The sequence below is a fragment of the Pan paniscus genome, chromosome 8, assembly GCF_029289425.2.
Source record: "Pan paniscus chromosome 8, NHGRI_mPanPan1-v2.0_pri, whole genome shotgun sequence".
Lineage (NCBI taxonomy): Eukaryota > Metazoa > Chordata > Mammalia > Primates > Hominidae > Pan > Pan paniscus.
The window spans coordinates 62,330,040-62,354,333 of record NC_073257.2 but is presented as its reverse complement, the minus strand read 5'-3'; the positions used below and the strand labels follow the sequence as shown (position 1 = coordinate 62,354,333).

Below are 24,294 nucleotides of genomic sequence, written 5' to 3'. Positions count from 1 at the left end.
TGTTTTTATTGGATATTGTTCAGATTCTGAGGCAAGGAGAAGTAAAACTAAGGCAGTCTAAGTAAGAGTTAAAGCTTTGGACCTGAAGGAATGCGTCCTGACTCCTTTCTCTATATCTCAAGTGTGGGGCTGAAGCTTGCCCTGTGAAGTCATTTTGGGGGAACATATTTGAGGTAATGGAAGTGTCTTTTCTTGCAGTACCAAGAAATGTATCAGTTAAGGGTCCGAAACTGTGATGTTGACATTTGTTTTTGTTCTTTGCTTTGGTTTACTTTCATTTTCTTAGAATAGCAGAACCCTTTCTCTTGCTATTGTGTAACATGCAGGAGGGGCACGGGATGCCTGGTATCCCCCACGTGGCCTCTTCTATCTAAATAAACCCATGGGACTCCAGGGAGCACAGGGGAAAAACACTGTGTGGAGGAGATCTCACTTAGTGAACTCATTAGGTCTATATTTAGGAGTAGACAGCGACCCCATAATTTAAAAAAAAAAAAAAACTGTCCAAAGAGGTCTTAGAAATATCTTCTTGTCCTATATAATTGTTCGGATCTTATGTATTGAAGTTTATCTTCCCAAGGGAATAGATGTCCCATTTTATGTTTCTACTTCATGTAGGTCAACTTGCAGGTCTTTCTTTGCAGGATAAGCTGATGTTTTATAACATTTTGAAAATTTCTTGATTTTTTTATTTTTCAGCTTTTTTGAGATGAAATTTTATTCTTTTTGCCTAGGCTGGAGTGCAATTGTGGGATCTTGGCTCACTGCAACCTCCGCCTTCTGGGTTCAAGCAATTCTCCTGCCACAGCCTCCTGAGTAGCTGAGATTACAGGCACCCACCAACACACCTGGCTAATCTGGTATTTTTACAAAATTAATATAGGCTGGTCTTGAACTCCTGACCTCAGGTGATCTGCCTGCCCCAGCCTCCCAAAATGCTGGGATTATAGACATGAGCCACAGCACTGAGCTGAAAGTTTCTTTAGAATCTATCAGGTCTTATCCTGGTTTGCAACATCATATACCTATAGTTAAGCTAAGTAGACTAGCAAACATTTAAAAATAAAGTTTAATTTGTATTTATTTAAAAGAAATAAGTCGGCCGGGTGTGGTGGCTCAAGCCTGTAATCCCAGCACTTGGGGAAGCCGAGGCGGGCGGATCACAAGGTCAGGAGATCGAGACCATCCTGGCTAACATGGTGAAACCCCGTCTCTACTAAAAATACAAAAAAATTAGCTGGGCGTGGTGGCAGGCGCCTGTAGTCTCAGCTACTCAGGAGGCAGAGGCAGGAGAATGGCGTGAATCCGGGAGGCAGAGCTTTCAGTGAGCCGATATTGCACCACTGCACTGCAGCCTGGGCAACAGAGCGAGACTCCACCTCAAAAAAAAGAAAAAGAAGTCAGTCATAATCTTAGGAGAGAAGGGTGTTACTAAATAAAACAGTTGTAGCTCCATTAATTTGGGAATCTAGCCCCTGTTTCTTTATTGACCCTGTCTAATCTCTGATTCTTTAGACAGTAGTGGGAAGCCATGCTTATATATTTATTTTTTTTAGCATGGTGTAGGAAATTGATTCAAAAACTTATTCCTGCCTTCTGTCATTCAGGTGGGAATACAGAAGCCCCTGGGCTCTGCGAGGCCACCAGATCCTGTAGCTCTCCTCCTCCTTAGCGCCACTGCACACACCCTGCACAGACCCTGAGGCCTATCCCTTTAAGGACTCTGTCTGAGCCACCTTCCCTCTCAGGAAAGAAGCCTAGACACATGGCAGCTGTCATGTCTGAGTCACTTGTGTTTTATACTGGCCTGATATTTTAAAAACTGATATTCCTGTTAACCAGCAACTTTAATTTCAATCCAACAGGATTTGTTTTCTTCTCAAAGTGCGAGTAAGTTAAAAGGTGCGTCTCTGCTGCCTGGCAAGCTCCCCACGTCGGTTTCCCTGTTTGATGATGAAGATGAAGAGGTAAACATTGTTATTGTAACACTAGATAATTTAGATTAGGAGAAAACGGTTGTTGATGTAACTTTCTACCCAGAGGCTCATATACTAGCAAAAGGTGGTAGGGAAGCAGTCAGGCTACCTGAAGTTTATATAACAAAAATATTTCTGTTTTTATTTCAGTGACTTCTTCCTTATATTTTCCTAGCTGTGCAATGGAGAAGACATTAGATTCTTGACGCAGTTCTTTTTTTTTTTTTTTTTTTTTTTTTTTTTCCGAGTTGGAGACTTTCTCTGTCACTCAGGCTGGAGTGCAGTGATGCGATCTTGGCTCACTGCAACCGGGTTCAGGTGATTCTCCTGCCTCGACCTCCCAAGTAGCTGGGACTACAGGTACGCACCACCACTCCCGGCTAATTTTTGTATTGTTGGTAGAGACAGGGTTTCACCATGTTGGCCAGTCTAGTTTCGAACTCCTGATCTCAGGTGATCCGCCTGCCTCGGCCTCCCTAAGTGCTAGGATTACAGGTATGAGCCACTGTGCCTGGCCTCTTGACACAGTTCTTATGGAGTGAAATCTACAGGTTTTATTTTTAGAAATCTGCCTTTGAGAAATACAATTGACCCTTTAACAGTGTGGAGGTTATTTTGACTTCCACATTGCAGTGAAAAATCCATATATAACTTCTTACTTCCCAAAAACTTATCTACTGATACCTCACTGTTAACCAGAAGCCTCATGGATAACATAAACAGGTGATTAACATATAAATAGTATAGTATCTATTTATATATTTTTGTATTCCTGACATATCTAGCTTTTCCTTATTTTTTTAATGATATTTCTAGGCCACATGGTGTGTCTGCAAGATTTTTCAAATTGTTGCAAATGTCCAAAAAAATTTTCAACATATTACTGAGAAAACATTTGTGTAGAAGTGGACCTGTGCAGCTCAAACCTGTGTCATTCAGGGTCAGCTGTACTTTAGTCTAGAGGATGGATCAACATATACCCAATGACCTACAAGAATGTTTTGGATCAAGTGGAGATACAAAGGAGAAGGCAGCCATGTCCTGACCATTGCCTTTGTTTCCCATCCTGGCTGGAGAGAGCACAGTGGGGAAGAGAAATAAGAGAGAAGACAACCCAAACCTTAACTCTCATGCAGTACTGGGCGGTGGTGAGCTCATAGGCTTTGCCATCAGACCCCTGGGTTCATATCCCTGCTCCACCACTTGCAAACCAGGGACCTGGGGCAAGTAACTTAACCTTCCTTAAGCTCATGTGGCTTAACAGTGAGTAGGGTCATTGTGGCAGCTGTAACTACTAGTGTGAAGCTCTTGCAGAGTGCCGGCACATAATAAGTGCATAGTGAATGTGAGCTCTGTCATTAGCATCCCCAATGGACACCAGCTCATTATTCTTCTGGCCTGTCCTACATTACCACACTCTCCTTAAAGGAGACTTCATCCAGGAAGACACTCCCTTCATCCATCTTCACATTCCAGGGCTGTTCACCTGCTGTTAAGAGTTTGTCCATCCTAACTCAGACTCAGGCCCTCTGATGCTTTTGTTCCCCTTCCCTGAATAAAAGCACCTTAATAAATATAACTTTTGGGGAGTGCTTGACCACAGAAGAATTTACAAATGCCATTAAACTTAGTACACCAGCAATTTTATTTAGTAAACTATTTCTCCACTTTGTATAATCTCTTTGAAACTAATGAGAAACACAAGTCATGCCTTCCCTCCATCCCAGGTGTATGTCTTTCTGACCTGTAAAGGAGTGGAGACAGACCCCCAGTTCTCTCCTTTGAGCCATTGTTCTGGTTTCTCATTCGTGGAGACGACAGCGTGAGTTTCTGGCTGCTGCGGGGGCTCCCGTGCCCATTGCAGGCTGTAACCCCCTGCAATGAGCAGAGAGGCACTTGCCCACAGGGCGACTGGATGGGGCTCAGTTTCTCCTTGTACTTCATGATCTCATTCGCATGTTGTTCTCCTGCTTATTCACGGCTGTTCTGCCTTTGAGTTCTATGGTAACCTCTTTCCCTTCTATGGGTGCAGTGAGAAAAGGCTGTAGTTTGGGATTTACTAGCATTTTGCGGTTTTTCCCCGCCAGAGTTGTTATTTGTATACCTGACTGGAGACTTACTTCCTAACAGTGTGATATAGGAGGACATCCTATGTTTTCTGATTATAAAGTTGTCTTCCTTTCTGCCGTTTGCTTTTCTAGGATAATCTTTTTGGGGGTACAGCTGCTAAGAAGCAGACATTGTCTCTACAAGCTCAGAGAGAAGAGAAAGCAAAAGCCTCCGAGCTCTCCAAAAAGAAAGCATCTGCCCTGTTGTTCAGCAGTGATGAGGAGGTGAGCTGAGGTTTCTGCTAAAGAAGAGGGGATTATTTCATGGGATTTAAGAGTTAAAGCCATCCCAGGTCTTTTTCTACCTGTTTTATATCTCGTGATGTTCAGTCACCAAAGGTAATGTTCACAAGATTGTCTTTTCTGAAGGAAGACATTTAATGTAAAAATTAATTTAAAGATGAATCTCTTCAAAATGGTTAGGAATAAGTGTGACTCCCACACGATAGTGTATGCTCCTTCAAATGAGTTAGGCCGGCTAGGGGGGAAATGATTTCTCAGCCATCGCTAGGTTCATGGTCGAGTCCCTTAGAACAAATGACAGATTAACCAGAGAAAAGTGTGCAAGTTTACGTAAGATAAGTTTTACCAGACACAGGAGCCTTCAGAAAGAAAAACTCAAGAGAAACAGGAAATCCTGTGTCAGTTTGATGCTATCTGATGAAGAAGTGGACAGTTTTGGAGGAGCACTATTAGATGAAAGGGGTGTGACCTGATGGGAATAAGCTGGGGGAGCTCAGCAAGGCCTGCATGGTCAGATCATTCTCAGCATCTTTACAAATAAGGAGGCTCCTTTCCTCTGGGAATAGGGAGGACTGGAATGAAGGTCTTATGACCTACTCCAGAGAGGGTTAGAGGATTCTTCTATGTCCTGCTTCAGAGGAGAAGGGCCAGGGAAAGGTCAGGGAGACCTTTCTGCTTCTGTTTTCTCAAATGCCAAGGTGTCATATTTTGAAGTAGCATGTCCCGAATACCCCAATGGCCATATATACTAGTATCTTGTTAAATGACTACTGTGTTTCATTAATTTAGAACTATAGGTAGGAGGAGTTACCTATTGAGGTTAAACTCCTTTTTGAGGGAGTCTTAGCAATATTTCTGTTTGTGATCTGGATAGATACTACCAAATCAGTTAGTTTAGTTGCTAACTCAATCAGATTTAGTAGCAGGGAATCAGATTTAGCTGTGCAGAAAAAGACTTTAAATATGATGATATAAAAAATCCTGAGTATTAAACATCTTCCTGTGTTATAATAATTCCTCTTTTTTTTAACATTGTAGGCAAGTTAGGAGGGGGTGAAGTGGATATATAAGTCATAGATATGTTCATGTTCTTACTGAAAGCAATTTGAAAATTCTGAAGCAGATTGCAAAAAAAATGTATTAAAACCTTATGCGGCTGGGCGTGGTGGCTCACATCTGTAATGCCAGCACTTTGAGAGTCTGAGGCAGGCAGATCACTTGAGGTTGGGAGTTCGAGACCAGCCTAACCAACATGGAGAAACCTTGTCTCTATTAAAAATACAACAAAATTAGCAGGTTGTGGTGGCGCATGCCTGTAATCCCAACTACTCAGGAGGCTGAGGCAGGAGAATCACTTGAACCCAGGAGATGGAGGTTGTCGTGAACGGAGATCACGCCATTGCACTCCAGCCTGGGCAACGAGCGAAACTCCGTCTCAAAAAAAAGCTTATGCAACACACATGTGAACAAGACACAACGAAAAACTGCTAGTAATCCTTTTACTACAAAAGTCTGAGTCTGGCCTTTAGAAAGCGTTTAAGGAATTCCCACCCAGCTGTGCTCATGCCTTCACATCAAGGAACTCCCAAGCATATATAATTTGTGTTTTCTACTCAAATGTATGAATTTATGATAGATTATCCAGTTTTTTTCTTTTAAACATTCTCAGTGATTGTTCCCCCTGTAGCAACAGCCAGACATCAGTGTAGTTGCTCCTACTAGAGTATTATAGTGGTTCGGGGAAAATAAAAACATTACCTAAAGCCTGGAGCAAAAAGACATGCAGAAGAAAGACAGCCAAGGTTCTAGAACAGGGGCGTCCAGTCTTTTGGCTTCCCTGGGCTACACTGGAAGAAGAAGAATTGTCTTGGGTCACACATAAAATGCACTAATACTAACAATAGCTGACGAACTAAAAAAATAAAAAGGTTCGTGCATAAATCCCATAATGTTTTAAGAAAGTTTACAGATTTGTGTTGGGCCGCATTCAAAGCCATGCTGGGCTGTGTGTGGCCCATGGGCCTCAGGTTGGACAAGCTTGTCCTAGAACAAAGACTGTCAACTTCGGCTGCTCATTGGGATCCATGGGGAACTTAAAAGAGTGCTGACAGGCCGGGCACAGTGGCTCACACCTGTAATCCCAGCACTCTGGGAGGCAGAGGTGGGCAGATCACCTGAGATTAGGAGTTTGAGACCAGCCTGGCCAACATGGTGAAACTCTGTCTCTACTAAAAAATACAAAAATTATCTGGGTGTGGTGGTGCTTGCCTGTAATCCCAGCTACTCAGGAGGCTGAGGCAAGAGAATCACTTGAACCCTGGAGGCAGAGGTTGCAGTGAGCCGAGACCACGCCACTGCACTCCAGCCCGGGCCACAGAGCAAGACTCTGTCTCAAAAAAGGAAAAAAAAAAAAAAAAAGAAAGAGAAGACCTAACGAGTGCTGACAGTGGATCCCAGCTCCAGAGATTCTGAATTAATCTGGTTGGGGTACAGCCTCGTCATTGGAGTTTTGTGATGCTCTCTAGTGGATTTCAGCGTTTAGTCACTGCTAAACATTGAGGAGCACTTCTCAAACCTTCATGTTTAGGAAATCACCCAGGCACCCTGTGAAATGCAGGTTCTGATTCAGAAAATAGGGGCGGGCCTGAAATTCTGCATAATCTGCTGCTGGCTGGTGGACTCCAGTTTGATTTGCAAGCCTCTAGACTCCAGAGATAGAGCACTTATGCAAGTGCTTGGGAGTTCTTTGATTTGAAGGGGTGTGAGCATAGTCGAGTAGAATTTCCTTAAATGCTTTCTAAAGGCCACATTCAGACTTGTGGTAAAAGGATTACTAGCAGTTTTTCATTGTGTCTTGTTCACATGTGTGTTGCGTGAGTTTTTACACTTTTTTTTTCAATCTGCTTTAGGATTTTTAAAATTAAAATATTCTTCTCTGGAGTTGGAAGTTCTTGAGTTCTTGGTATTTTTACATTTGGCTTCCTTCTTATAGCCTCTGTAATTAATGTTGATTCCCTGAAATAGACAAGTCGCTTGTCGTAATACAGTGCAGAACCACAGTGGGAAGAGACATCGTGGCAGGTGTTGGAGGAGGAAATCATGGGAAGCTCTGTGAGGTCAGAGAGCCCAGCTGTCTAGATCTGAGTTCAAAGAAAAGTCTTAGGCATGAGCTTTCTTCAAGACTGATGCGCTAAGTTTAATACTTAGTTTAAATACAACTTAGTTTAACAAATATAAGTTTGATTTTACTCCCCATGTTTTATAATCTAAATTGCCATTGGACTTTTTTTTCTTTTTTTGAGACAGAGTCTCACTCTGTCCCCCAGGCTGGAGTGCAGTGGCACGATCTCCGTTCACTGCAAGCTCTGCCTCCTGGTTTCACTCCATTCTCCTGCCTCAGCCTCCCAAGTAGCTGGGACTACAGGCTCCCGCCACCACGCCTGGCTAATTTTCTTGTATTTTTAGTAGAGACGGGGTTTCACCGTGTTAGCAAGGATGGTCTTGATCTGCTGATCTCATGATTTGCCTGCCTCGGCCTCCCAAAGTGCTGGGATTATAGGTATGAGCCACTGCGCGTGGCCTGGAGTTTTAATATATATTGTTCCCCCTGTAGCAACAGCCAGACATCAGTGTAGTTGCTCCTACTAGAGTATTATAGTGGTTCAGGGAAAATAAAAACATTACCTAAAGCTTGGAGCAAAAAGACATGCAGAAGAAAGACAGCCAAGGTTCTAGAACAGGGGCGTCCAGTCTTTTGGCTTCCCTGGCCCACACTGGAGTTTTAATATATATTTTATGTTTTAAGGACCAGTGGAATGCTTCACAGACCCACTCAGCATCTGACAGCAGGTCTGAAGGAGAACCCAGGGATTCTGGGACCCTCCAGAGCCAGGAGGCCAAGGCTGTGAAAAAGACCAGTCTCTTTGAGGAAGACGAAGAAGATGATCTTTTTGCCATTGCCAAGGACAGGTGAGATAGTCATTGGAAGGAGTCCCTCACTCCGTGTCCGTGGTAACAAGAAAAGGAATTTGATGCACAAGCTAGTTCGTCAGGTGATTGCTAATCATGGATCACATAGTGATTGTGCCAGTGAGAATGTCTTTGCTTTTCAGTGGCACCGTCGTTTCTCTCAGTACCCGGAAATGTTTGTCTTTGTGGATCCTTATCTGATTTCTTCCCCAATCATTATTTTTTAACCATATTCTTTTTCTTTATTTGTCAGGGATTTGAGTATCTTTTGTTTGTGATTTTTCTCTGGGCTACTCTAAAGTATGTCAGGTTTGGTCAGGATTAATTAAAAGTTATTTTAGGCCAGTCACGTTGGCTCACGCCTGTAATCCCAGCACTTTGGGAGGCCAAGGTGGGCGGATCACAATGTCAGGAGTTCAAGACCAGCCTGGCCAATATGGTGAAACCCTGTCTCTACTAAAAAAATATAAAAATTAGCCGGGTGTGGTGGCACGCGCCTGTAGTCCCAGCTACTTGGGAGGCTGAGGCAGAAGAATGGCTTGAACTCGGGAGGTGGAGGTTGCAGTGAGCTGAGATGGCACCACTGCACTCCAGCCTGGGTGACGGAGCAAGACTCCATCTCAAAAAAAAAAAAAAAAAAAAAAAGTTTTGTTATTTGAATAGAAATCTGCTCAGCATTTAACACATCCTATTAGGAGGAAGTTGCCTGTAGAGCTGTGCAGTATCACTCCAGGGGCTGATAACCCATAGCCGACCTAGGTGCCTCTCCCCATTAATGCTGGAACTGAAGCTGCTAGGATATTCAGAGTGAGCATGGGCTGTGGTTGGTATAACATGCTGCCAGATTAGCTTATGGGTTCAGAATTACTTCCCTGCAAATACTTTTTTTCCTTGTGAAAGCCTGACATGATTACTTTGAAATTCACCTGAATGTTATTAGCAGAAAGAAGTAACTGATTGGACATGTAAATCCTATGCTTTGGTGTGGTTAAGCGTCATTTGATAGATTCAGAAGTACCTCAGGTTTCTGTCTCCAAATACTCGAATCTTGTCAAGCATCACCATTTCTGCATTAGGCCTCTGTAACTTGACACTCAGATGCATCTTTGGTCTCTGATTTAGAATATAGGCTCTGGAAACTTGATATTAAATTCTGATTCTGCCAGTTCCTGTCTGAATAACCTTGGGCAAGTTACCTAACTTCCCTGTGCCTCAGTTTCCTCATTTGTTAAACAAAAATAAAAACAGCATTTCTCTCATCGGTTTGTTGGGATGATGAGATGGAATCTAAATGTGAAATGCTGAGCACAAGAGCTGGCACATTCTGAGCCCTCAGGTATTACCAGTTAGCATCGTGAGTGCAGGGAAATAGTACATTCCTTTATTTTTGTTGCTCTCTCCTGGGACATTCTTCTTCCTGTGTTGCTTGGCCACCTTCTTTCAAAACTAAGTGTAAGTCTTGTTTCTTAAGAAGCCTTCCCAGCTGGGCGCAGTGGCTCATGCCTGTAATCCCAGCACGTGGGGAGGCCGAGGCAGGCAGATCACGAGGTCAGGAGTTGAAGAACAGCCTGACCAACATGGTGAAACCCCGTCTCTACTAAAAATACAAAAATGAGCTGGGTGTGGTGTCACGCACCTGTAATCCCAGCTACTCGGGAGGCTGAGGCAGGAGAATCGCTTGAACCTGGGAGGCAGAGGTTACAGTGAGCCAAGATCTCACCACTGCACTCCAGCCTGGGCAACAGAGAGAGACTCCATCTCAAAAAAAAAAAAAAAAAAAAAAAGGCCTTTCCTAACTTTAAACAGACGAGAAAGAGAAGAAATAGGGAGTCGAGGGCGGACATGGCTCCACCTTCATACCCCAACACCCTCAGCTGAGCATTTTCTGCGCTGTATCCAGGTTAGCTTATTCCCATGAGTGTCCACTACCCCCACCCCACACAAGGTCATAAATCTGGCAGTCTGAACCCCATCTTGTTTGTGGGTCCTGGTTCCAGCCACACACCATACCTGGCTTTCAGGAATGCTTTCTCTGCTCCAGATACATCCTACCTCCTATTGTTCCCGAAGTTGTCTGTCAAGTTTTGTGTATGGAAAATAATTCATACCTTCATCAGATCTCAAAAGAAGCTTTACACACACAAGAAGAAGTTGAGGTGAGGATGTGGAGGAATTGGAACCCTCATACACTGCTGGTGGGAACGTAAAATGGTGTAGTCACTTTGGAAAGTAGTTTGGCATTTCCTCAAAATGTTAAACATAGAGTCACCATATGACATAATAGTTTCATTCCTATGTATATACATAAGAGAAATGAAATTAGTTGTTCATATAAAAACTTGTACATGAGTGTTTATTGCAGCCTTAGTCATAACAGCCGAAAGTGTAAACAACCCAAATGTCCATCAACTGATGACTGGATAAACAAAATGTATAACCATACGATGGACTGTTCTTCAGCAATAAAAAAGAATAAAGTAGTGATGCATCCTAGAACATGAATGAACCTAGAAAATTTTATGTTACTTGAAAGAAGCTGGTCACAGAAAACCACATATTGTATTGTTCCATTTATATGAAATGTATAGATAAACCATAGAGACAGAAAGTAGATTAGTGGTTGCCAGGGCCTGTGGGGCAGGGGGAATGGAGAGTGATGGCTCATAGGCATGGCGGTTCTTTTTGGGGTCATGATAATGTTGTGCACTTAGGTTGTAGTGATATTGCACAACTCAATGAGTATATTAAAGAAAACATTGAAGTATGCACTTTAAAAGAGTGAATCTGGCCAGGTGCAACGGCTCATGCCTGTAATCCTAACTGATTGGGAGGCCAAGTGGAAGGATCTCTTGAGGCCAGGTGTTTGAGACCAGCCTGAGCAACATAGAGCGACCTCACCTCTCCAAAAAAGTAAAAAAATTAGCCAGGCATGGTGACGTGTGCCTGTAGTCGTAGCTACTTGAGAGGCTAAGGCAGGAGATCACTTGAATTCAGGAATTTGAGGCTGCAGTGGGATATGATTTTGCCATTGCTCTCCAGCCTGGGCAGTAGAGTGAGACCCTGTCTTAAGAAGTAAAATAAATATTAAAAATAAAGTAAATACAAGATGAATTTTATGGAATGCAAATTATGTCTCGATAACGCTACTAAAACAAAGAAATAGAAGCCAGGCACAGGGTCATTTCCCAGTGCTGATCCTGGCCCTGTGATCTCTCTTGGCAACCGTCTTCATGACAATTCTGGAAATAGGCATGTCCGCTTTGATTCTTTTTGTGCTATAGGAAGTGGGAGAGAATGTTCTGCTTGCGAAGGCTCAGGCATCGTGTGCCTTGCAGAGGTAACAGCTGATGAACCTGCACTGGATAGTAACAGGAAAGGGGCAACCTGAGGCAGGAGGGACAGAGGCTGGTGATTTGTTGGAGTCAGATTTCATCTATTTCAAAGGTCTTTCCTGTTTGCTTTCAACTGTGTAAGGTCAACTAATGGCTTGGGTGTTTGGGTGGTAGGTGGATTCCTGTAGGTGCAGTCTAGAAGAAATATTGTTGTTATGGTTTTTGTTTTTTTCACCACACTTTTCCTTAATTTGACCTTTTGTTTGTTTGTGTAGCCAAAAGAAGACCCAGAGAGTGTCACTCCTCTTTGAAGACGATGTTGATAGCGGAGGCTCTCTGTTTGGCTCTCCTCCCACATCTGTTCCTCCTGCAACAACGGTATTCTTCATCTCTTAGTCCCAGGAAATGTCCTTGAGTTTATGCTGCATCAGTAGCGGTACTTCCCCGAATCAGCTCTTCATACCTAACCTTGGAGGCTGAGTCTTATGGAAGACCTTATTTGCCTGGTTTCAGAAAGAGATCTTCTGATTAATAGTATTCTACAGAAGAAGCACATGTGCAAAGCCATCATTCAGTGTCAGGTGTAGGAACAAGGAACTGGGTCTCAGAAGAGGCTTGGGCCCCATTGGCATGGAATTCTGCTAACATTAGACTAGACCAGTTAAGGCAAAATCATTCCTTTTATGAGTGTGTGTCGAGTACTAACAATGGTCCTGGTTTATATTAGCCAGTCAGTAAAAAGGAAGGAAATTCTCACATGTGCTACAAAATGCATGAACCTTGAGGCCGTTATACTCCATCAGTGGAGAAATGGTCACACAGGTCCTAGTACAGTTAGACTGTGGAATACTATACAGTGGTGAAAAAACGCAGGGTGGAGCTTATTGGGATGAAAAACATACTGCAGGCCAAAAAAAAAAAAAAAAGCATAAACACGTAAACATGGTGTAATTTAAACTTTGCAAAACAAGAAATACATATGAATGCCTGGAAACCGGCCTGAAATCATCGATAGCACATTGTTACCAGTGATTATGTCCAGGGAAAGGTATGGAATGGGGAACTTCATACTCTCAATGCCTTTTTAAAACCTTTTTAAGGAAGGCATTTGTGCATTACTGTGGAATTAGAAATAAACTCCAAACAAAAAATATCTAGGAGATATGGAAGCAGACCCTTCCTGTTAAATGGAGTTGCTCAGCTTATACCAGAAGCTCTCAGCCCTGGGCCAGCATGCTGCCCACCCTGGGCCCCAGGCTCCCTGCTGCTGCTTCTGCGGGGCTCCTGAGCCTTTCCTTGGGTGCTCTGTACTTACATCTCCCCCTTTGAGGACATCCAGTGGTTGTACAATTAAAGGAGTCAGGAGATCTGATTGGTTTTTCTTTGTAAATTATAAACTACTCTGGAGGATAACTGAGCAATAAATTAATGAATTTTGGAGCCTCTGGAGCTGTAAAACTTCTTTCAACCTATGGTAATTATGATTGTTAAATAAAACAAAAGGTCAAGACACACAACTTAAGTAGCTGAATAGCCTACACGTTTTTGATTATTTGTGAAATATAATCATCTTTAGACAATAGTAAATAAAAGATATTTCTTGTTTACAGATATTTCAGTGTAAGTTAATTGTGACTTGGTTGTAAGCCTATGTTGACCAAAAGGTTAAACCACAGGCAGGAGAACTTAAAGAAATGTAATGTGAGTTTTGTTTTGAGCCAAGCTTGAGAACTACTAGCCCAGTAAAGAGACTCCACACAAACTGAGAATGCGTCCCAGAGTGGGCCACACGAGACACAGCATTTATACATTTCTGTTATATAGAAAATGGGAAAAGGGGGCAGTGAAGCAAAGGTGACTTTCTTAACAATTCAGATTGGTGCTCAGTGACATTGAATATAAGATAAAGTAAATATGTGGTTAATGTATTTTCCTCATTAGCCTTTTACCCTAATGAGCACATAGGGGTCGCAGTTGCAGGGTCAGGAGAGGGATGGTTGATTTTGTGCTGCCTTTGTGCTTCATCCAATAGGCAGGTTGTAATCGGTACCTGTCAGTGTGATATTTGACAGACTGGCCTTGCAGGTGAGGTTCAGCTTTCATTCATAGGCCCGGTTTCTATTACCCATATGGTCAAGATGCAGCCATTTTAGACAATTTTTTTTTCTTCAGACTTTCCTTATTTTCCGACACCTATCAAGAAAGTAAATTTGACCAGGCGCGGTGGCTCACGCCTGTAATCCCAACACTTTGGGAGGCTGAGGTGGGTGGATCACCTGAGGTCAGGAGTTTGGGACCAGCCTGGCCAACATGGTGGAACCCCATCTCTATTAAAAATACAAAAATTAGCCAGGCATGGTGGTGCACACCTGTGATCCCAGCTACTAGGGAGGCTGGGGCAGGAGAATCGCTTGAACCTGAGAGATGGATTTTGCAGTGAGCTGAGGTTGTGCCAGTGCACTCCAGCCTGGGCAGCAGAGTGAGACTCCATCTCAAAAAAAAAAGAAAAGAAAAAAACAGGAAGTAAACTTCATGACAAGGATGAGCTTGTCTTCAAGAAGATTAAAACTGGTACTTTGGGTAGCATTTTCTGTGGTTTAAGGACCTTAGTTATATATGAAGGAAGAATATGATTTGCCATACTTAAGTCTCTTTTTGTCTCCCCTATCAACTATTTGCATTGAATTTTTTTTTTTTTTTTTTTTTTGAGACGGAGTCTTGCCCTTTCGTCCAGGCTGGAGTGCAGTGGCGCATCTCGGCTCACTGCAAGCTCCGCCTCCCGGGTTCACGCCATTCTGCCTCAGCCTCCCTAGTAGCTGGGACTACGGGCGCCCACCACCATGCCCGACTAATTTTTTGTATTTCTTTAGTAGAGACGGGGTTTCACTGTGTTAGCCAGGATGGTCTCGATCTCCTGATCTCGTGATCCGCCCGCCTCGGCCTCCCAAAGTGCTGGGATTACAGGTGTGAGCCACCGCGCCCGGCCTGCACTGAATTTTTATGTAGTTTTCAGTGAGTCCAGGATGTTCCACAAAAGCCTTTTCCTTTGATCACTTCAGTGCTGCCTTATCTCTTCTGAAATTCTTTATGCCTTCCAGTGTTCTTTTATGTCAAGTTCAATGGTTTTGCACTTTACTTATCTCTTCCTAACTAAAAATCCCCTTGCTCTCTTCTTTCTTCATTCATCACATTTTAAAATCATGATTAGCAATGTCCTTCCTTAGTTTCCCAAATCTGCCTTCCTAACTTGCTTCAGGCATTGCCTCAAAGCACACTTCCTCGTGTCATATGGTATGATTTGTATCTGTCCTATACTATAATAGAGCTTTAGTTTTTTCTCAAGCACTTGTTGATAAGTCACTTGCTGCAAAAATGCCATGAATTCCAGGAAAGTCACAAACCTCAGTTTCCTAGTCCCCAAATCCCTGCCTCCCTGATAAGGAAGAGATGAGAAATGGGCTGAAGTGCTTGCAGACTTGTATTGAACACTGAGTTGGTATAAAACACTGGGACTGGCCATGAAAATATAGTGTATAGCCCTTTCAGATGAACAGACAAACAGATATGTGCTAGCTGTTATATAAGTTAGGAAGAAAGTCAAGGAAGGGTCAAGTAGAGAGATAAATATTATTCTTATTCAACAAAGCAACTGACACTTAACTGAAGAGGACAGAGACCGTGGGTGACATCTGCGTGGGGGCCCTGCTTGAAGGATGGGGAGGATTTGCACCTACAGACATCGAGGGCAGCGTGGCATGGAAGTCTGGAAGTTTGCAGTGACCTTAAGGAACAGCAAGGAAAGGAGGAGATGCATATGAGTAGAGGGATAGAATGGGGTATCTGCTGAGTGTCATTTGCTTCATGCAAGGAGTGCTGGTTTGGGTTGGGAGAGGACCTGATCCAGCAGGTGTTTTGTTTTAGCAAGACAACGCTGGATAATGTCTTCTAGTTGAAATATAAGAGGAGTGAGGCAGAGAGAGAGACTCATAATCGTCTGGTGGCAGAGATAAGGATCTGAGGGAGGGAGGCATGGGGGTTGACAGACACAAGTAGACAGATACAGGTGATGTGGTGGCATGAAGTGTCCTGTCCACAAGTCCCGGGTGGTGGTGTTTGTTGCTTCTCCCTTTTGGTGCTACCTTCACTATCCTGTCCTCTCTTCCTTGATCACATTTAGCTGAAGCCCTAAGAGGATGGTTTGGGCTTGTTCTGTATATGGCCATGCTGGTCAAACACACTTTTTTATTGTTGTGGATGTCATGTACTCTTCTTTTGGTAGAAAAAAGAGACTGTCTCTGAGGCACTACCTTTGCTGTTCAGCGATGAAGAAGAGAAGGAGGCACAACTTGGAGTGAAGTCTGTGGATAAGAAGGTTGAGAGTGCCAAGGAGTCATTAAAATTTGGGAGAACTGATGTGGCTGAGTCAGAAAAGGTGGACTTTTTTCTCTTGTATACTTGAATGCATTTGTCTCTCGTATGTTGTTTCAAACACACACAACCCCTTAAGTTTTTTGACCACAGAAAATAAATGGCCCATTTGTAGACAGATTCGAAAACATAGACAAGCAGGCTGTGTCCCCACAGTGCAGGAAGCCTCTGCAGGGCCTTTCCTCCCGGCCCTTCTCCAAGACATGTGCGCACTGTGGTGTGCCTGCTCCTGTCTCTGTGGTTACTGTCACGTCATGGCATCTTTGCTTTCTAACTTGTTCTCTTCTGTGCAGTGTTCCTGTTACCCTTGGTCCTCCTTTGGTCCCCAACTGCACTTGAATTTAAATGTCAGTTTTAAGGAGATTTTAGTTCAGCATCCTTTTACTTTTAGATGATATTGGCAAGGATTACAGAGTAGAGTGAAATTTCTACTCTTTCTAAAACACTAGCTTTCAAGTCCTGGACGGTCTGCCGTCTCTTGCAGGAGGCCTGTGGGTAGTGCTGCTGGCCACACCTGGGCATCCAGCTTTGTGGTTGCCTTCAGTCTCTATATGCCTCTTTTCTTTCTCTAACTTTTCTTATACGCTGTGTGTCCAGCTGCTTAGGTCTAAGATCTCCCAGGGCCTGTGTGAAGAGTGTTGCATTTGCATTTGCTGCTGAGGCTCCTTGGAGCTACAGTGATACAAGCATTTCATTTGTACCTGTGTTCCTGTGTGAAATTCTCTTCCTAGTGGCTGTGTGTGGACCCCAGTCCTATCCCAGTCCTGGTCCACACTTGACTCTGACTGGTTGCTGTACTGCCCTCTCCCTGAGTGTAAGCCCCTTGCGGACTAGGCCCAGTTTGTTTTGCTCACCATCATGTCTGTAGTACTGGCATATTACCTTGCACACAGTAGGCACTATGTTATAAATTATGTATTTCTTTAAAGAAGCATTTTTTTAATAGTTTGAGTACTCTGAAATCGGGATGTACCTCATAATCAATGGTATCTTACCTGAAATGTGCCACTTGTTGAATGAATAAATACTGCATTTTAGAATTATTTCAGAGATTCTTCTTCAATTGCCTATACAGTGTAAGCCTTTTACAATTTGAGGGTCTGATTTTCCTGATTAGATTTCTCCCTTGGGGCTTATGTATTAGTTAAATGCTACGAATTCATGATCCACTCCCAATGATTGGCACTTGTATTGGTTATCTTTGACACTTAGAAGTTCTTCCTAGTTCATGAGCAACCAGTGTGCATCAGGATTATAGCCGTCCTATCACTTGATAGGAGAGAGGGACCCATGGTCTTAATGCTTGGAAAAGTTATCTTTGGCTATGGATGATTGTACAAGACTGTCTCTTGGAGCAGCCAATCAAGAATTGACCTCAGTGTTTTGTTACTTGGGCACAGATGTGATTCACTGTGCCCTGAGTCATGCAAATGTGGCAGTTACTGAATTAACGAGGAGCTTGGCAGGCTCCATGATAGGATTTGTATTTCCAGGTGTTACTTATCTTTTCCCCCTATTATTTTCATTTTCAGGAAGGACTTTTGACTAGATCTGCTCAGGAAACAGTCAAGCATTCTGATTTATTTTCTTCATCATCCCCATTGGACAAAGGAACCAAGCCTAGAACCAAAACTGTTCTTAGCTTGTTTGATGAGGAAGAGGATAAAATGGAAGATCAAAACACTATCCAGGCTCCACAGAAAGAAGTAGGAAAGGTAAGCAAAAAGCAATAGTGGTTCAAGTCTCTGGATGAGATAAAAGACTCTCATCTCATGGTTGTCATTCTGTCATGTGAGTTTCTGAAGGAATCTTAACCTTCAATGTAGTGTGTTAATGATTCTGTGCAGTCATTTAGATATTTGGGAATCTTAATCAGGAACTCTTACCTCAAGTAGCAGTGTTAGGATAGGGGATTAGAATTTCACCCCCCTCTTCTGGGATTTACAGACCTTGTTGTTCCTTCTAGCAAAACTTTGCCCCTTGGCCAGTTGTGGGATGTAAACAGCAGGAAAGGGAAGTTAGGCTGGAGCTGTACAGTTAAGTATTTCTAACATTCAGTTTAAGAAAAAGTGTTGTAGATGAACCTTTCATACTGATCAGGTGTCAGCAAACTATTTCTACAAAAGACCATATAATGACTATTTTAGCTTTTGCAGCCTATTTGGGCTCTGTCATAACTGCCTAGCTCTGCCATTGGCAGCATGAAAACAGTCCTAGGAAACATGAAGATGGATGGGCATGACTGTGTTCCAGTAAGTTTTATTAATAAAAATAGGTGATGGTCAGCTGGGCGTGGTGGCTCACACCTGTAATCCCAGCACTTTAGGAGGCCAAGGTGGGTGGATCACAAGGTCAAGAGATCGAGACCATCCTGGCCAACATAATGAAACCCTGTTTCTACTAAAAATACAAAAAATAGCTTGGCATGATGACGCTTGCCTGTAATCCCAGCTACTCGGGAGGCTGAGGCAGGAGAATTGCTTGAACCAGGAAGTCGGAGGTTGTAGTGAGCCGAGATCACACCACTGCACTCCAGTGTGGCAACAGAACGAGACTCCATCTCCAAAAAAAAAAAAAAAAAAAAGAAACAGATGATGGTCATTCTGTGAGGTTAGTATGACCCTGATATTAAAACTAGACAGTGATATCACCAGAAAGCTAGATATCCTTTATGAATGTAGAGGCCAAAATCCTCAACAAAAATACTACTAAACCCAATTCAGCAAAATATAAAAAAGATTGCACATTATGAGAAGTGAGATTTACCCCTGGAATGCAAGGTTGGTTCAACATCTAAAATTAGTTGATATAATGCACTGTATCAATAAAATACAGAATTAAAAGGCACATGATCATCTCAACAGATGCAGAAAAAGCTTTTAATAAAATCCAAACCTTTTCATGGTAAAGCACTCAATTAGGCATAGGAGGAAGCTTAATGAACTTGATAAAGGACATCTATGAAATCCCTCAGCTGACATCATACTTAATGGTGAAAAACTGCATGCTTTCAACCCTAACATCATGAACAACACAACAATGTCCACTCTTGGTAATTCTAATCAACCTTGTACTGGGGATTCTAAGCAGGGCATGTAGGTGAGAAAATGAAATAAAAGGCATTCAGATTGGAAAGGAAAAAGTGAAGTGAAGCAATCTGTATTTGCAGATGGCATGATCTTTTATATGGAAAGTCTTAAGGAATCTGCAAAAAACATCCATTGGAAATAATTAAAGTCATTAAGATTGAAGGATGTAAGATCAATATGTGAAAACCAATTGTAGTTCTGTAAGCTAGTAATGAACATTTACTAACTTACGAAAGTTACTACTAGTAACTTTCTTTTTTTTTTTGCAATGGAGTTTGACTCTTGTCCCCCAGGCTGGATTGCAATGGCACAATCTTGGCTCACTGCAACCTTTGCCTCCCGGGTTCAAGCGATTCTCCTGCCTCAGCCTCCTGAGTAGCTGGGATTATAGGCACCCACCACCATGCCCAGCTAATTTTTGTATTTTTAGTAGAGACAGGGTTTCACCGTGTTGGCCATGCTGACCTCGAACTCTTGACCTCAGGTGATCCACCTGCCTCAGCCTCCCGAAGTGCTGGGATTACAGGCATGAGCCACTGCACCCAACCTACTAGTAGTAACTTTCATAAGCAATTACCAGCTTATGACTGAAATTAAGAAATCAGTTTCTTTTATAGTAATACCAAGAAGGGCAAAATACTTAGGAGTAAATTTAGCAAAAGAAGTACAAGACTTGTAAACTAAAATCTACAAAACATTGAAAGAAATTAAAGACCTAAAATTGATGGAAAGACATCTCATGTTTATGGACCAGAAACCTTAATATTGGTAAGGTGGCAATACTTCCTTCCCAAATTGATTTATTTTAATCTCTATCAAAATTCCAGCTTGCTTTTTGCAGAAATGGACAAGCTGATCCTAAAATTTTTATGGACGTGTAAGAGACCAAGAATAGCCAACAGTCTTGAAAAGGAAGAACAAAGTTAGAAGACTCACACTTCCTGATTTCAAAACTTACTTTAAGACAGGATGGTATTGGCATAAGGTTAAAATATATAGATCAGTGAAGTAGAATTGAGAGTCTAGAAATAAACCCTCACATTTACAGTCAGTTGCTTAAGGTGCCAAGATATTTCAGTGGGGACAGAATAGTCTTCAGCAGATGTGCCAGGATGCTGATTATCTACATGCAAAGGAATGAAGTTGGACCCATTAATAAATAAACTCATCCAGTGTAAAATCCAAATGTAAGAACTAAAACTGTACAACTCCTAGAATCCAGAGAGTATGTGAGTAAATTATCATGACCTTGGATTAGGCACAGCCTTCTTAGATAAGACACCAAAAGCACAAGTGACAAAAATAGCTAAATTGGACTTTATTTAAATGAAAAACATTGTGCTTCAAAGGGCACCATCTGGAAAGTCAAACGACCACCCACAAAATGGGAGAAAAGATTTACAGATCATGTATTTGATAAAGGACTTAGATCCAGAATATGCAAAAGACTTATAAGTCAATAATAAAAAGACAAATAGCCCAGATGAAAGAAGGGATAGGCCAGGCGTCATGGCTCATGCCTGTAATCCCAGCACTTTGGGAGACCAGGACGGGAGGATTGCTTTAGGCTGGGAGTTCAAGACCAGCCTGGGCAACATAGCAAGATCCTGTCTCTACAAAAAATTTAAAAAATTAGCCAGGCCTGGTTGCGTGCTCCTATAGTTCTATCTCCTTGGGAAGTTGAGGCAGAAGAGTCCTTTGAGCCCAGGAGTTCAAAGCTGTAGTGGGCTGTGATCACACCATTGCACTCAGGCTGAGTGACAGAACGAGACCCTGTCTGAAAAAAAATAGATAAGACAGACATCTGAATAGAGATTTTACTGAAGAAGATAGACAAATGGCCAAAAAGGATATAGAAAGATGCTCAGCATCAGGGAAGCCAAAACCACAGTGACATACCACTTCATACCCGGGAAGAGGACCATAATAAAAAAAAAAAAAGGGAAGTAACGAGCATTGGTAAGGATGTGGATAAATGGAAATTCTCATTCCTTGCTGCTGCAAATGTGGAACAGTACAACCACTTTGGAGAACAGTTTGCTGTTCTTCAAATTCTTATAACATAAAGCTACCACACAATCCGGAATTTTATTCCTGGGTACATATCCAAGAGAAATAAAAACATGTTCACACAAAACTTGAATATGATTGCTCCCAGCAGCATTATTCATAATAGCCAAAAGATGGAAATAATGGCTAAACATAATATAGTATATCCATACAATGGAATATTATTTGGTAATAAAAAAGGCAAAGTACTGATACATGCTGCCACATGGATGAACCTTGAAAACATTCTAAATAAAATAAGCCAGTCATGAAAGACCACATATTATGTGATTCCATTTATATGAAATGTCCAGAATAGGCATATCAATGGAGACAGAAAGTAGATTAGTAGTTACTGGGGGCTGGGAGTAGCAGTGAGCAGGAATGGATAATTACTGCTAATGGTTTGGGGTTTCTTTTGGGGGTGATGAGAATGTTCTAAACTTAGATTGTGGTAGTGGATACACAAATCTGAATATACCAAAAAATCATTACATTTTATACGTAAATGGGTAGATTTTATGGTATATGAATTTGATCTCAATGGTGATGTTATGCAAACCACGTTGGCAGGTCATAGATTGCCAATCCTTTTTATAGATCTAACCAAAGAAATAGTCTATGTTTATTTCTACAAAAAATGTTTTATGAATTTTTTTGTTATACCAATACTATAAGCTTATTTATAAATGAGAGCTGCACACAGTGAATATGATTAATTTGATATATTTTCTCCCAGTCTCTTACTGTGTATGGTTTTGTAATATTTTTCCATAGTTGTGAAATATTTAACATTACTTGCTGTGTTAAACTCGTTTTTATATATAACAATAATAATTATTGTTAATGTGATTTATTTTGTTAGAAGTAAGTTTTTCATTAGTTTTTTTGGGTTTTTTGTTTTGTTTTGTTTTGTTTTGTTTTGTTTTGTTTTGAGATGGAGTCCTACTGTGTTGCCCAGGCTGGAGTGCAGTGGCGTGATCTCGGCCCACTGCAGCCTCTGCCTCCCAGGTTCAAGGATTCTCCCACCTCAGCCTCCCAAGTAGCTGGAACCACAGGCACACGCCACCACACCTGGCTAATCTTTGTATTTTTAGTAGAGATGGGGTTTCACCACATTGGCCAGGCTGGTCTCGAACTCCTGGCCTCTGGTAATCCACCCGCCTTGGCCTCCCAAAGTGCTGGGATTACAGGCATGAGCCACCATGCCTGGACTTTTTGTTAAGTTTTAATCTGTGGCTGTGATAAGGAAATAGGGATGAATTTTAGAATGTCAGGTCTGGAGCATTATATTATCAAACCAATAATGTTAATGGTAACTTTTAAATGTTAGATATCTAGTAAACAAAAAGGGACTCACTCGGAGTCTGAAAGTAGGGCAGAAGTGATGGACAGCCATAGGAAGGCTTGTGGTCGCACCTGTGCCAGGTCTTTGGCCTGCAGTGCTTACAGGTGAGGGACACATACTTGACCACTCTGTGTAGTTTGTGCTTGATTCAGCTGCTGTCTCTTCTTCCCTTTGGAAATGAGATGAAGAGAATTCATTCAGTTGTATGTTTTTTACCTTCAAAATGTTTCTCATTATGGAACTAATGGATTGCTTTTCTAATAAAAAATTTAGATACTATACAAAGTTTATATAATATATATAACCTGGAAAGATTATCTCTAAAGCTTGTGCATATATATATATATATATATGTAAACTTTGTATTTATAAATATATTTTCTGGTATTTTTGGAAGCACCATAGCATTCCATTTTGTCAATGTTTCATTCCCCTGCTGAGTGGCTTTTAGGCTGTGGCCAGCCTTTTGCTAATATAATACAGCTGCAGGGGACATCTTTGTTGTGTCCATCTTTACATATGTAACTTCCTTGAGATAAGTTCTTACAACTCTAATCACACATGACCTTCCCTCCTGTTCCCAGGGCTGCGATCCTGATGCCCGCCCCAAGAGCACAGGTGTCTTCCAGGATGAAGAGCTGCTTTTCAGCCACAAGCTCCAAAAGGACAATGACCCAGATGTTGACCTTTTTGCTGGCACCAAAAAAACCAAGGTCAGTTCCAAATGGTTCCCCACAGTATGACTTGTTATTGTATTGGGTACTGTCTCAACAGCTCACCTAGTTCTCTTTGTAAATTGTTTTGCTTTTGGATATTGAACTTGGGTCTTGTTTATTCTAGCTGTTAGAGCCAAGTGTTGGGAGCCTGTTTGGGGATGATGAAGATGATGATCTTTTCAGCTCTGCCAAGTCCCAGCCTTTGGTACCAGCCTTTTGTTCTCAATACTGGGTTGTGTGGGAAAGATTCTGGGAAAGGAAACTAACGTCCAGTTAGATGATTAAGGAAAATCCTAGGAGAGTCGTGCTGCTTCCTACTAAATGAATGGCAAATAACATGCTGAGGGGAGCGTGTGTGGAGGATGCAATGCTTAGTTTCTGTTGTTCCTCATTTTATGTTCCCTATACTAACATTAAAACATTAATAATCCAGGCTCTCTGACTGTACTGCACATCTCTGTGATGTTTAAATGGTTGATTGAAAGACCATTGCATACACTGGGGTGACTAAATATTCGTGCCTTTCAGGTGCAAAGTTTTGAGTCTGAGTTTTAGCCTTTCTATGTCATTTTCTCCCCCAGCCCCAGTAGGTTTTTGTAAGTACTCTGTTTTCTTTTTATCATAGAGAGGACTCCTGTGACAGCCACAGTCTTCAGAATGCTATTTCTGAAATGCTACCTTTGAGTTGGTTCAGCCCTCATTTGAGAAAGTATTTTTAAGACTCAGAAGCCAGGATTGTTTTTTGCATTATGATTTTTCCTTAAAATTTCTAAGATATTTGATGGCTTTTTGGTATTTTTTTTCTTTTGAAGGTACAAGAGAAAAAGAGAGTAGTGAAAAAAGACCACTCTGTTGACTCTTTCAAAAACCAGAAACATCCTGAATCCATTCAAGGTAGTAAAGAAAAAGGCATATGGAAGCCGGAAACACCTCAGGTTAGAAATCCTCTTTAAGGATTTTCAGCTCTTGTTTGCATCCCAGTACAGAGAAATTCCATTATGCAGACCCACAGTTATTTAGACTTGCCTGCATTAAG

At 41.9% G+C, this 24,294-nt stretch overlaps 1 protein-coding gene across 21 annotated transcripts in view; it reads left to right on the top strand.

The window, feature by feature from the left end:
* The window catches only part of LOC100967802 (WASH complex subunit 2A-like), a 65,284-nt gene that overhangs the window by 33,759 nt on the left and 7,231 nt on the right, over positions 1–24,294 (top strand). For 9 of the 21 annotated variants that reach the window (XM_055092796.2, XM_055092799.2, XM_055092797.2 and 6 more), the window contains 9 exons: positions 1,866–1,967; positions 4,178–4,309; positions 8,133–8,296; positions 11,904–12,006; positions 15,908–16,060; positions 17,589–17,771; positions 23,127–23,255; positions 23,383–23,463; positions 24,071–24,193. In XM_055092796.2, coding sequence (XP_054948771.1) covers positions 1,866–1,967; positions 4,178–4,309; positions 8,133–8,296; positions 11,904–12,006; positions 15,908–16,060; positions 17,589–17,771; positions 23,127–23,255; positions 23,383–23,463; positions 24,071–24,193 — 1,170 coding nt within the window. Of the gene's footprint in view, positions 1–1,865; positions 1,968–4,177; positions 4,310–8,132; positions 8,297–10,337; positions 10,453–11,903; positions 12,007–15,907; positions 16,061–17,588; positions 17,772–23,126; positions 23,256–23,382; positions 23,464–24,070; positions 24,194–24,294 lie in introns of those variants that run through there. The other 12 variants (XM_055092806.2, XM_063607396.1, XM_055092804.2 and 9 more) reach the window with 4 other exon arrangements.